The 14841-nt window shown below is 37.0% G+C and overlaps 1 protein-coding gene across 1 annotated transcript; it reads left to right on the top strand.

Annotated features, from left to right (window-relative positions):
• Positions 1-2152: 2152 nt before the first annotated feature.
• LOC136262444 (ras-specific guanine nucleotide-releasing factor 2-like) lies at positions 2153-12462 on the top strand. Its single transcript, XM_066056717.1, has 21 exons — positions 2153-2430; positions 2609-2718; positions 2793-3036; positions 3083-3169; positions 3218-3322; positions 3783-3931; positions 8057-8136; positions 8187-8380; positions 8571-8799; positions 8845-9011; positions 9060-9274; positions 10230-10495; positions 10576-10739; positions 11070-11182; positions 11238-11322; positions 11370-11464; positions 11515-11797; positions 11846-11925; positions 11979-12108; positions 12171-12239; positions 12295-12462. The coding sequence occupies exons 1-21, from the start codon at positions 2191-2193 to the stop codon at positions 12373-12375; spliced, it is 3186 nt and encodes a 1061-aa protein (XP_065912789.1). The 5' UTR covers positions 2153-2190; the 3' UTR covers positions 12376-12462.
• Positions 12463-14841: the final 2379 nt, after the last annotated feature.

Raw genomic sequence — 14841 nt, 5'->3', positions numbered from 1 at the left:
GTATAATATATAGCTGATCAGACAAATTTTATGACCTCATTAATTAAGACCATGTGTGCACCTTGTATTATAGCTAAGGTGCATATACAGACTACCCCATTGACAAGGCCACTTTACTATGTCAAATATGTTAGGCCCCAGTATATTTTATGACCTTGTAACAAGAAAGTTATGAAGTACTCGTTTTGGAACATCTTCGTGGTTGTGGTCTTTTTAAAGAAGTCAGTGGTGGTTGTCCTGTCTCCCAAGTTACCAATAACTGATCACTTTTTATGCTTCCTGCATGACAATCCCTATAGTTACCTATACCCAGCACCAGGCTTGTTGTAATTACCCAACGAAAGTAATCAGTACAATTACAATTACTTTTTGAAGCCAATCTAATGATTACAATTACAATTACTTCAGTATGTAAAATAATGATTAATAATTACAATTACTTTTCAATTACTACTGTACGTGTGGGGTTAGAGCTGGGTGATATACTAGTATTGTTAATAATCTGTGATATTTAAGTCATACTGGTTTTGATACCGCCTGCATTTTTTAATACAGCCATACCATCTGGGCACTATGGCCTCCCTGTGGGCTTGTTTCATCCCATATTTAGAAGGTAGCCAGACATGTGACAATTCATGGGTATTTGGTACTTTTGTTGTGGTAAATGGCAGTTACCAATAGCGTTTACATTAATACTGTGATACTCTTTATGGAAGGTATACCGTTTGTTATTTTTCAATACCGCCCAGCACTAATTGGGGTACAACAATAACTTACTTACAGTTCTCCAGCATTAATCTTAAGGTACGTCTATTAACTCTTCAAACTTTTTTGATAATAGTCTACATATATTTTGGTCTGAGAACATTGCCACTATGGTTGAATACACACTCAAATGGTGCAAATGTTGCTGCCATTCTTTGCTATTGTACTTAAAATGGGGTATTTATTTGCTTTTATCTTCCAAAATTTTAAAGGGCTTTCATCCTTTGTAAACTCTACGTCATCCAGATACATTTAAATGTTTCTCTACTATTGAAAATTATGTACCCCATGGGTATCCCATACTGTACATAAAATGTTTAACTATATGGTCAACAAATACATGACATATAATTTCAATAATTTATTGTAGCTACATGGGCCACATGTTATACACATGGGGTTGTGTACATAGTATAGTCAAGTTATGGAGTAGTACTTTTATATAGCATAACTTTGATTACTTTAATTTAATTACATAATGATTATTGCCTGAACAGCTAATTACAATTACAATTACCATTACTTTTATGCTCAGTGAGCAATTACAATTACTTGAAAATTGCTAATGATTAGTAATTAATTACAATTACGATTACAATTACAACAAGCCTGCCCAGCACACATGTATTGACTACTTTGACTTTAAAATATATCAAACAATTGTTCTAGAAAAAATGCACGCTGTAAGAGGAGGAGCATTTATGGGCAATTTTTTATACCATATGTAGATCTCATATTAATACAAATGGCAAACTGAAACCATACATATTCTCTCGATTATAATTATAGTCAGACAGTCGGCAATTGTAAATGTTGTCACGACATTAGCTACCACAAGAAAGTCTGACTTCCTGCAACTAATTCCTTTAGGAATCCGTACAAACAAAGAGTTGTAAGTTATGAATACACTCTTGCTGTCATAGAAACAGCCATAGGAAAATGAAACCAGCCAAGTTTTCATTGGCTAGCTACCTCCCAAAGCACAGGTAACATTCATTAAAGTCTAAAGTAGCTATGGAGATTGCTGATATTATCTTATGATATATAGCTAGCCATTGAGTGGCATGGCTAGCTATTAAAGAGATCTAGGACTCATGCATAGCTAGCTACATAGCTAACAGGATAGCTAATAGATTCAATTCTTCAATTTATAAATTAAATGCTCGGATCGATGTTTATTTGCTGTATTTCAACAAAAACTAGACCAAACACATTGATATGTTCACCAGAATGATTAGCTAATATCCACATCTGACCATGCACCAGTTTTAATTACATTGAGAAACGTTTTCATGTCATATCCGGAACCGGAGTAGTATACTGGATTTACGTCACGTGTAATCCTTTTATGCACAACACATATAACAACTACACCCAGTTGATTTTTAATTTATAATTACACACGTCACCGCTAGTATACACAACATGAGAGTGGACGATGCTCAACTGCTGTGCCTAAGTGAAAAGGCTCGCACTAATGGTGCGATCACTGGAGTATTGATGAAAAAGTCAGGGGAGCCTAGAATTCAACGATGGCAACGACGCTACTGTTGCATATATCGAAACATATTGTTCTACTTTGAATCAGAACGTAGCGCCAAACCCAGTGGGGTAGTATTTCTAGAGCACTGTACTTGTTTGGTAGTACCGACAGCGGACGAAAAGGTTTGTTTACATCGCCGGGTACCGGTCCTTAGCCGGAGGGCCTGTCCAGCTCACACCTGCATGTTGGCACCATGCATAGGTTGTGATAATTGGCCCACTTGCATTTACACTATCCAAAACATTGTGTGCACATCAAGAGCCTTGGTACAGATGCACTGATCATAGAATTCTTTTTCAGCAATATGCATTTTCTGTTGGCTTTGAGGGATTGGGTCAGAGGCATTTCCTCTTTTCAACAACTACTGCAGCTGAACGTACAGCATGGATGGATGCAATACGAAATGCTCGGTGAGTAGGTATGGTTGTGAAGCTATTTAGTGTGTGTTGTGTGTACATGATTTATGCTCATTACCACCACACAGAATGGGAGATGTAGTTAAGGAATGTGGAGTGCTACAGAGGAAAGTAGAATCGTTGGAGAATCAGCTGCAACAGTTGCACAATGAATACACCACATTCCGACAAACATCAGTCTCAAGTACAGAAAGTGCTTTTACTGGCTCACAAAAATCTGGCAATGAGCAACTATCATCTTCTTTGAATCTAAGCAGTAAAAAGAGAAACAACATATTGTTGACTAGATTTCTAAGCATCGATAATCCAAAGGTTACTTTCACTCAATAAGTGCGTCCATTACTATAGTTATCCACAGATGTTCCGTTCAACATCTTTGCCAGCTTGTTGTCGAATGGAGACAGTGAGCACTGAAGTTGAAAATGAATTAGTGAAAATAAAAAAGGTTCAGTTTTTATTTTTTTTGTTTGTTGTACTATTGTATGCTATACAGTTGCAGGGATATATTAGAGGTTATTTGCTGAGAAAAAAGTTTCGTAAACTTGTTCACGATTATATTAATTCGCCTCATGCAAATTCTAAGAAAGAAAGAAATCAAGTGAGTCTGCATGGTACAGTGGTTTAGATAATAGAATCATAGTAGATGTATTTTGTTAGTGGTATCCTGTGGGCTGTGGTTGCTGTTCTGTCTATATCGACAAGTTTCGACTAGCCTTGAAACTTTTAAAAGTAAATTGAACAAGTATCTACCTTAATTACTTAACTGCTTTTCCCTTTTTCTCTTTGTACAATTATACTCAATTTTGAGTTTGTACAGTAATGATAATAAATAAACAAGTTGCTATAATGCAAAGCTCAGGCAAAAGTTCACAGTAAAAAAAACAATTAAAATCTAATAAGTGTCTAACTGTATCAAATTAATACCTCTATTGGTGGTTGATAGGTGTTAAATTAGATGAAATCTGTTCTTTTGAACAAACCATACAAGGTGTTTATATTCTACTTAAGACCTGAAGTTCCAGTTAGACATGCTTCATTCCTATCATTATTGTTTGCAGCTCATGTGGTCAATTTTAAAATCAGAGGAGGAGTATGTTGATCAACTTGATGTTTTGGTCAACCAGTTTCAACACCCTTGTGAAATTGCTACCACCTCACGCCATCCACCCTTATCACTGGAGGCCAGTAAGAGGATATTTAGAAACTGGTTAGTATTATTCTTAAGTCATTTCTGATAGTAGGAAGTTTTAGGATCATGAGCATAAGTGTGAATTTTAATGTATACATGTTGAAATGCCACGATGGCAGTTTTGCACTACAGAGTGCTAAGCTATCAAGTACTCCATGCACAGGCATGTACTTTAGGCTGCTTGTTAAGTTAAGTACTGTTCCTGTATCATTACAACATTCTTATTGTAAACTGCCAAATGCGTGAGGTTATGATGACTGCCTCCAATATGTAATAAATCTGCTAGTTTTTGTAAACCAATATAGCACACCACCATAGCTATGGTTGTCGTGAAAACCAAGCCCAGCACCAATCTGCATGGCAGTGTTGTAACCCCTAAGGCAATTATACACCCCATTTATCTATGTCACTATCAATTTGGTATAGAAGATTTGCATTCTTCCGAAACATATTCACATCATTGGATGGGTACATGCAGGTCCGAATTTGCCTTCCAAAATAAAGCAAAAAGTTTCCAATGGGGGATATGGTAGGACACGGATGCAGATATGGATACACTTTAACATCTATACAGCAGTTACTTTCATATCTAACATTGTTCTGTACAGTAGTCTGCATAGACATCGTCTTCAAGTAGCGTTTATCCATTTACATTGCAGAGAATACAGAGTACCATACACCATATACTGTTGTACACATGGTTAGAAATCTAATGCATACTCACAGAAATTCAGCTGTCATGCCCAAAACTTAGCCTAACAGGCCAAGCCCTTAGAAGGTAGAAGTGCCTGTGCCTGATCCTGAAAGCTGTGAGCTCCTGAATCTGGCCTGCGAGAGTAAACTAGCCAGGGTGCATCTCTACAATTACATAACTGCATTGGATTTCTAGAGCATGTGTACAACAGTACATGATCTATAATACTTTTAGCATGGTCCCTCACGTGCACTTATGGATAAGCACTACATGAAGACAAAGTCTGGACCTGGAAGCGAAAACTACTGTACAGAATAACATTAGGTATGAAGATTAACTGTAAGAGTAAATGTAAGAGTACATTTTTGAAAAAGCACATCTGTGTCCAGCCATATCCGCCTTTTCCAATTTCAATGTATTTCTATATTTTCTAATTACTAACTGAATATTACCTTGAGACAAATTTAATAATGGCTCATTTTTCGCATTTAAATGTTCCGATTTGTATTCTGAGGTTGTTGTTTTTTTGTTCTTTCATTTTTGTTTCTGATGGCAAATTACATGTAGTGCATCAAAGATTTCAATTTATAATTGATTAATTGCTGTATCCACTGGGGAGCCTGCAAGGAGATAGCTGATAGCCTGTGTGACAGCCGGTAGCATCATTTGGTGGGCATTTAAAACTAGCACTTTTAAAAGTGATTCTTACTATGCTATTGTAATTTATCTGAAGCTGTATCAAAAGCAACCCGGTCTCTCCTTTGTTATGGAATTTTTTTAATTTATTTATTAATGCTTTATAGCACAAGTACTGAAGGTCTGTAGGGCACCTGGTCCTACAGCCTGCTCAAAGACTTTCGGTGTGTTTGAAAAGTTGGAGAAAGGAGAAAAAATCCATGACTGGACCTAGGTGGCCTCGAACCTGCAGCCATCCGATTTACGCTCGAACGCTTACAGGAGTCTACCAGGTGGTCAGGATGTTTTCTCCTTGTTATTTTCATGTAATTATATCCATAGGAATTCTAGAGAGTAACTCATTATCTCTAAGTACCCAAAGTAGAACCAAATGGACACTAGTTTATTTATTAATGCTTTACAGCACAAGTGCTGAAGGTCTGTAGGACACCTGGTCCTACAGCCTGCTCAAAGACTTTAGGTGTGTTTGAAAAGTTGGAGAAAGGAGAAAAAATCCATGACTGGACCTAGGCTCGAATGCTTACAGGAGTCTTGATACTACTTGGGCACAAATTTTTGCATCTTTAATTATGGAACTTAGATAACATATGGTTTTATATAGTCAGTCTGCACGTATTATTGTCAGTATTGTATCAGTTTACACGTCAAGGTCTTGTAGCTTTCAATATATTATTTTGAAATTTGATTAATATCAGCCTGGAGGCTTATATAATGTACTAACCATAATCATGTCAGTTATCATCAACTTCAGTGTCATGTGGCCATTGTTTGCACACACTACGTACGAACGCACACACATACATATGCACACAAATTCAGAGAGCAACACACACTAAAGATAGAAAGAGAAAAGGAACCCAATTTGCATACCAAGAACTAGAAACAACCATAGAACCAGTAAACATTAGTCTTCTGCCGGAATGTATTGCATATGTACCCAATCTTCCTCACTGCAATTGGTACATTTGAGATTTCTTCAACACTATAGCTGAATTCTTACCCGATACTAAGGGGCATCAGAATTGAAAGTCATGTCCAACAATACTTACAGTAACAAATATGGGACTCCCTTGATCTGATGAGCCACTTAATTTGTGCACATTAAAAGCCACCTTTGCCCATCCATCATAGCATCAAAACCTGTTTGGGTTTTTATATAAATTCTTCCCATCTGGGATCAGATATGTCCTTGTTTCTTTTGCTAAACAAAATTCTTGTTCAGATGACTTGCTTTCGTCTCCACGTGCAACCCAGAGTTTGTGGCTTGTCAGCACCATTGATTTCCAAAATATTGTTTGAACCATGGTGTCTTAGCTCTTTGTCCATGCACTCTATTCTTCCACAGAGTTTAATGTAAACTTTGAGTGTCATTCCATGAAGTAGCATATCCAGCCATTTGATATCTTTTTTTGTGTGTGTGTTGTGGTAGAAAGCCTATAAAGTTCTGCCATGTCCACTAAATGGTTCCATCCTTTCTTTCCTGGGGTCCATGACTTGTACCATGAATTACACCGTACTTCACTCAAAGTTGATTTTAAGTTTAGTTATCTGTGTTCATATACAGCTTGGAAAAACTATCATTTCACTGTTCACAGCTTTAACAATGAATGATACACATTGACTAGCTTGGACTTATTTTGGTTGTTTGAGCAATCACGAACGTTGTTGCTGGTGATGATTTAGGAAAGCCCCATTACTTTTACTTGAAAGGAAACTCATATCTACCTGTACAAAACATCGGGAATTAGTAAAACGCGGAATACGGAATTGCGGAATAACGAAATAAACAAAATTTATCTTTTGCAAATTGTACAAATAGTTACATGCTCTATAGTTTTACCTTGTAACAGCTCTGCATGGCGCACCACGGCGATGTATAGAACAGCAGCTGGCAAGCATTAAATGGGACGAGCACACAACCAATCACCCTAGAACGATCTACCTTCGCTAAACTTACTTACCTAGACTCTTGATTCAAACCTGAAGAGTTGGAAATCCATTTAAAGACACACAATCACTGGACTTCCCTACTGAACTCTAGTGTGACTCTAATTAATTCAGTCGTATGCACATGAAGGGAAGCTAGTTAAACCTAAGAATAGAACTAAATCTTGGCGTTTTGTAGCTACATCAGCTAAGGAGTATAGATAAATAAGTTTAGCGAAGGTAGATCGTTCTAGGGTGATTGGTTGTGTACTCGTCCATTTAATGCTCGCCAGCTGCTGTTCTATCCATCGCCGTGGCGTGTCATGCAGATCTGTTGCAAGGTGTAAATAAAGTATGATTGCTATAGAGCATGTAACTATTTATACAATCCGCAAAAGATAAGTTTTGCTTATTTCGTTATTCCGCAATTCCGTTATTCCGTATTCCGCATTTTACTAACTCCCCAAAACATCATGCGTTATTCACCATACACTTAACAGTTGATAATTTTAAAACTAGTTGATGCATGTTAATAACTTATAGAGCCTTGGGCTGCATAAATTCTCTTTGGCATAAAAAAACCTCGCATGTAGGAATAATTATACTGACAGTCAGTAAAAATTAGTTTATCAAAACCTTCAGTAAAATTTACACAGTAAATGATTAAGCTGGGGTCAACTTGAGTTTCATGCACTCTCGAGTAGTTCTCGTAGTCACCCATTGTACCATGTGTGATGATGATATTATTATTATAGAGTGTGATTACTGAATGTTTACATTTGCTATTCTAAATCCTACTGGTTGCTTTATAATGAATTTTGTTTCAGTGAGATGTTGTTGATGTTTCATAAGATCCTACTTCAAGGATTTCACCAACGAATTTCCAAATGGCCTGTTGTAGTTATTAGTAAGTTACTAGTAGTATATCAAATGATAATTTATTTTGATGTGTCACAGGTGACCTCATGGAGCAGATGATACCAATGATGTCCTGTTATTCCACTTATGTCCAGAATCATGTATGTGCCATTGAAACTTACTTTGAAGTCAGCAAAGAGTCAAATTTCAAGCAGTTTTTGGAACACCTTCACTCTAAACCTGCCACCAAGGGATTTTTGTTATCTGAATTACTAGCAGTTCCACTGGATAGGGTTAGTCTTAGCTATTACAAGCTATTTACTGTATAGAGTCAGTGTAGACCAAATGCTGACATTGGGATAGGACCTTTTCTTTCAGAAGGGTGAAATGTATGTTAAAGAAAGAGTGAGGCTATATTAATGAAGGAGTGACTGCTATATTAGAGTAGCAATACTTCACTACTATTAACTGTGTCTTCATTAGATTACTGTGATTATGGATAGCATCCAGCAACTTCTAGCTCACACTCCACCAGAGCATGTGGAGTACAGTTCTCTACAGTCAGTGGTTAAAGTTCTGGAACAGCTGGACAAAGTAATACTTGAAGAAGTGTCTTCTGCCAGTAACATTCGTCAGACACTTGAAATTGAGCGCAGGATCATTGGTGGCTGTCCTGCTTTGCTTGACAAAGAACAAGTGCTTGTTCGAGAAGGTCTGAAATATAAATCTGAGAGTTGTATGCTATTTTTACTGTTAGGTGTTCTTAAGCTGCTGATCACTAGCAAATCAGAAGAACCAATGTCACCCACCCTCAAAAGTTCCACAAACCATCACACAAGGGCATGCATACTATTCTCTAAACATCTTTTGATAACCACAAAACATGTGGGATTTCGATTTTCTACACAATGTCGTCTTGCTAAGGTAACAAATTGCATAACTCGTTTCTCTTGTATACTAGTATTGTTCCAGGATATTGGTGTTATCCCATTGGCTAAGTGTAGTCTTCAGTCTGATTCATATCTTCGAAACTCTAAAGTGTTCACTCTTGTGTGTTCTACAGAGCAACAGTCAAACCTGACCATCTCACTAATGGGAGACACTGTTAAGAGGAAAGCTGAGTGGGTGGCTGACCTCAGTCAGTGTATTGCCAATGAACGTCACTACAAAATGTTGGCAGATATCAGGTAGCCACTACTGTGTACATAGTGTTGGTAACACCAAACTCTACATAAAAGAATACATAACAATGAGTATATCTAGCATATGTTGGAGAATACAGATTATCAGTGTTAGGATTAAATAGTTCAGAAGCACAACTGCTGTTACAATAGCCAATGTTCAGAGTCTTTCAAAAATACAGGAAATGCATATGTGGTCTGCTATAGAATTTAACTTATGAATGTACTTCATCAATTATCACACATGAGTATGTATTAATTGTTTATAAAAATAACAAATAATCCCTCATATACAACCCTATTGGTAAAATTCTAACCTTAATACCCTATGATGTCATGGTGATATCCTATGATGTCATGGTGATATCCTATGATGTCATGGTACTCTACTGTTATGTAAACCTAAAAGAGAATGCAGTGTGGTCACCAGTTTCATGTTCATTTAGGAACAAGAAGTGTGCTATACCATATGGTCTATTATTTGAATGAGCTATAATGTGTCTTTCCTGTATGCTACAAAGTGTATAGCACACACTGATGATCACACACTAAGGTATACTCTTGGCTATCCCTGGAGTATGTCAATAGACACCGTATGAGGTGCATTTCATTGATTTTATTTACCTAGCAGAGTTTCATTTGATCCAAATAATATAATATAAGCTTTGAAAGTAGTTGGGCTGTGCAGTAGTGTGCTATTCACTAGACACATCATATCCATTAAAGCCTGCGTTTACCAATACTACGACATCACTCACATCAACAACAATTTTTGTGATACTTTTCCCTATTCCTACATGAGCAGCTTAGGAGAAGCTCTTGGCCATGTAATCTTGGCCATGCAAGTAAGTTAAAATATATGAAAAGGTTCTAAATGTTCAAAGCTAACACCTTAGTGGACCCATGCACCACTTGTCTTTAGTTTGAGTAAAATATCTACTATTTTTATAATTGTGTACAGTTTAGGCAAATCAGTGGAAGTAGACTCTAACAAAATCAAATTCTGCACCTACAAAACTGGCAGGGAACGGATGGTCTCCTCAGCTAGTCTGGACTCACTGTTACAACGACTGACCACCATAGGCTACAGTGGAATGACATTCATCAACACATTTCTGACAACACTTCCATTGTTTACTGATACCCACACTGTAATGGATCACCTTGTCAATTCCTATGACCAGTGTCTGAAGCCAACTACTGATTCAGCCTTCACATTCTCCACATGTACGTATAGAGTGTATATCATGTTTGCTACGCTATATATGTACACTGTTCTGTAGGATATTATAATGTTTTGTTTACAGTGCCAAGGGATCAGAGCGCCCAAGACTTCAATATTGGTTCATCATTAACATTGAGTACCAGTGGCCGCCATTATACAACTCCTTCTGCCAAGCCAACACCAAAGAGGACAACAATATCTGGAATCTTCTTCGTACTTAAACACTGGATATCCAAGCACTATTATGTTAGTTTATATTTCCATTGTTAACTCTTAACATTGAGTAGTGTGGTTGTGTATGTGCTTCAACTTGCGTTAGTACAAATTCAATTGTTTACAAAGTAGATATACAATGTTGTGACTCACTATGTATTGTCATGACATTGTGAATGTGGCCACTCCAAAAATTTACACTTCCACTTATCGTCCGTTTGCACTTGTTACTACTATAGGCACTTACAGTAATTCTTGTCTGTGCATATATTTGAACTGTTAGTTTATATAACAATTGTATTGATGATATGAAAGGATATTAAAAGTGTTTACATATACTATACACACATTGTCCATTAATAGGACTTTGAAGCTGATGCCAAATTGTTAAAGAATTTACACTCTCTCGTCAGCAAAGCAGAAAATAATGAGTTGTTGATTGGTGGAGAACAGAGAGCACTCAACCATGTTAAAGAGTTCGTATACCCTACAATGATTTTATAATGTTAAAACTGCTTGTCATCCTTGTAGGTGTTTATCATCAGTTCAAAGTGAAGACATTGATTCTTCTCAGAATGTGATAGTAGATTTGTTAAAGGATCAGGATAAAGCGGAGGTAAAATATTTAATCATCTGTAACATTGTTATATCTCCTCCCTACAGTCATCACCTCGCTGGCTGTTAAGTTTTAATAGTGAAGAGGTTGCTCAACAATTGACTCTAATAGAACAGTCATATTACATGCATATTGAACCAAGGTCAGTTTTATGATGTCTCATCTTACTCCTGATATCATTTGTGATTACAGAGAATTAGTCACCAACACTTGGTCAAAAAAGAACAGTCATGAACTTGCTCCTAACATCTCTCAGTTATTTAACAATTTCAACCGAACTGCTTACTTCTTTTGCCAGTTCATTTTGAGCTTTTCTCAACCTGAGGAACGTGCCAGAGGGCTAGAGTATCTTATGGAAATAGGCCAACATTGTCTAACAATAGGGAATTTCTCTACCTTCATGCAAGTAATGTCTGCCATTGAGCACACATCAATTTGTAGATTGAAGAAGAGTTGGTGTTATGTGAGCAAGCATGTGAGCTGTGTATTTCTTGTGTTGTCTGCATGATGTAGCTTTTAATAGGCCAAGTACCAGTTACAAGAACTCAAGAAGATGTCATCAACTGATAGCAAGTTCAAGGCACTACGAGATGCAACTAGAAGGTTCAGCAACGTCAAGGTTGTCACATGTTACCTTATATACACACCCTTCACAGACATCCTCTACCTTGTGTCCCCTACCTTGGTCCAATGTTGAATGAGTTGGTTGTGTTGTCTGAAGTAAACAAGACCTACTTGGAGCCTAAAGATGGCATAGAGCAGATAAATTTTAACAAAATGCACCAGGTAGGCTGTCAACAGTTTTGTCACTTCAGATGACATATTGTGTTTTTTGGTCCATTTTGTAGCTCAACCACACAATATCCAATATACTACACTATTCACAGGAGCTATACGAGTTTGAATACAACCGAGATGTATGTTTGTGTTTCACTAGTTTATTGCGTTGTGATTGATTTATTGTACTCATAGATACTGAAGTCACTACTCTGGGTAAAAGAAGTAGATGAAAACATGTTGTATAGTCTTTCAGAACAACTGGAGGCCAAATAAACAGAAATTTGAATTTACTTGATTATTTTTGAATTTTTATACAGAGCATTTTTTATGTCAAAGATATATGAATTATAGTTTTAATAATGCTTTCTACTTTAGGAACTTCATCTCTAGGATTGGTGAAAACTGAGAGGTGCATGGTGTTCTTTAGATGATGAGTTAATCATTAGATCTTTAGTGGTGTGGTCTGGCACAGACTTGGTAGGAAACAGAGAAGATGAGGTTATGTATGATATCTGCCTGTCACACTCAGTCAACTTATGTGCTATATATTAGATTTTTAATTGTTGTTTCATATAATGTGCTGGACATTCGTTCAAAGTTGCTGTCACTGCAACTGTCCAACTGAATGACACTATTGCCCCTTCTCTAGATGCTGCTTCCTTGTCTTAGCTAATTACAACACTACTATATGCTCCCTCTATGTCCTGATTATGTAACCATGGCAATATTGAATGTCAGCTAATTGCATAGTTTCATCAAACACTATCCCTGTATCCCATCCATTAGGTACCTGCTAAGCAGGAAGTCAGTATCTTGACACTGAAAACTTATAGAATAAAAAAACTGAATCCCAGTTCAGACCTGATAACAGTGATCTCGTTGGGATTAATTACTGCAGGCCAATTCTGACTTCTTGTGTGTCCTATATGTAATAGTTATGCCATGGCCACAAGGGGTATATGCCCAAGCCTGAGACCCGCAGGTCCGAGGATGTAGGCAAGGCAAATCCCAAGTGGCTACAGTATTGGGCGTACATGTTGGGATTGTTTTTCTACATATCGCATTTCAACCACATCACAAGATGTTCTCAAGGTCAGTAACTTATACTGTTAATAGGCCACATAAACTTAAGTTTCTCATTCTCCAGTGCAAGAAAGTTTATCTTTATTAGCTGAATTAGCTAACTAAAATGACTCAGAAAGCAAACTTTAAATGTGCTGGATCGATGGCTCCACTCAGTCACCAGTGGCAAAAATCCTTAAGAAAAGTGGCAATGCTGGCGGGGATAAGACACAAATAATTAAGCTTATTTGGCCTTACCTACTTAGGTGTCCTTAACAGGGTAGATAGCTATCAGCAACATTTCACAAGTGTTATAGCCCACACTTTTAATCCACCACCAATAACTGAGTATAGCAAATGAGGTGAATGCAGGTTTGCCTTATTAGGGAAATATGTGAAATATAATCCTGTGTTGATCTGAGGTGTCAAAGTGGTATAGCTATATACTAGTTTAAGCACCACAGCGAGTACAATACATTATAATCAAAACTATAAATAAAGTGACTCGATTTAATCAAAATCAAAATGGTTTTGCATTGCAAGAACTATAGATCACCTTTACCCAAAATTGCTATCGCTATTAATTTTGTTTTTGTTGTGCTTAGCTATATCCCTACACATATTTGTTGTTATATCTGGCAGAGAATTCATCTGATTGTTTAGAAGTCATAAACGACAATCAAGCAATCATCAATATGTATCAAATCATTGTAAGCATCTTGGATGGCTGCCCTTGCAGGAACTTATTCAGTTTCACTGTCTGTGTACATGTTCCCACTTTATGCATCAATTGTGTTTGAGCATCAACATGTATATGATGCTAGAAGATGTGACAGTTTTGCAATTGTTCCACTTTGATTTGTCATCTTTTAGCTATTTATTTGTTCCATCACACTTTTTTATTTTATTTTGTATTTGTCATCTCAACAATTTTTTTCAGTGGTGGAACTCTGTGACTTTGGGAGCAAGGGAAGCATCGTACAGTGACTTTGTCTCTTAATATCAAATCATTTAATACCAGTATTCCGTTATGGATGTTCTATTAGAGTAGTTTTGACTGCTGTACTAGAATACATTTGACTGCTATATTAGAGCATCCCCATCCAAAGTTTAAGAAGGATTTTTCCGATTTTTATATATACCTTTGTCCAAGTCGATCCACTCTCGAGACAAGCTTCCTATTACAGTACTGCCTTGCCCTTTGTTTCAATTTACTCTGTAGCTACTGTGCTGTCAAACTGAGATAGTGTTCCAGTGGCTAAAAAAAACTGTTTTTTTACAACAAGCTCAAACCTGAGACCGGGAGAGTAGCAGTAGTACATTATAGTCTCGTGCCCAGACCGCTTTTTTTCTTTTTGTGTGGGGGCGGCGAAAAATTTATTTCGCCGCCCCCACACAAAAAGAAAAAAAGCGGTCTGGGCACGAGACTAGTAGTACATATAAACAAAGTTTTCTTTGTATTTGAATTACAAATTTTGTATCACATGATTGTGTTCTAGCTATATTGTCACAATTGCTAGTAGCAAAATATCAGTGAAGGGAATGTCACGATTGAAGGGATTTCAAGGAAGTGTGGGAACATATTATTTACCTATAGTTGAAACATAATTCTGGCAAGATTGAATCTGGAAGCGGTCAAATCCCTGTAAACATGCACAGCACATGTATGTAATTTTT

The sequence above is a fragment of the Dysidea avara genome, chromosome 7 (genome assembly GCF_963678975.1).
Source record: "Dysidea avara chromosome 7, odDysAvar1.4, whole genome shotgun sequence".
NCBI classification, from domain to species: Eukaryota; Metazoa; Porifera; class Demospongiae; order Dictyoceratida; family Dysideidae; genus Dysidea; species Dysidea avara.
The sequence above is the reverse complement of the archived record's forward strand: the minus strand, read 5'-3'. Positions and strand labels throughout refer to the sequence as shown.

Bases quoted from the DNA above. Each gene is read 5' to 3' on its own strand.
- LOC136262444 (XM_066056717.1), top strand. From the start codon at position 2,191: ATGAGAGTGGACGATGCTCAACTGCTGTGCCTAAGTGAAAAGGCTCGC. The intron at 9,012-9,059 runs GTAACAAATTGC...GTATTGTTCCAG, and splicing joins CACAATGTCGTCTTGCTAAG to GATATTGGTGTTATCCCATT. The intron at 12,240-12,294 runs GTATGTTTGTGT...TTGTACTCATAG, and splicing joins AGTTTGAATACAACCGAGAT to ATACTGAAGTCACTACTCTG.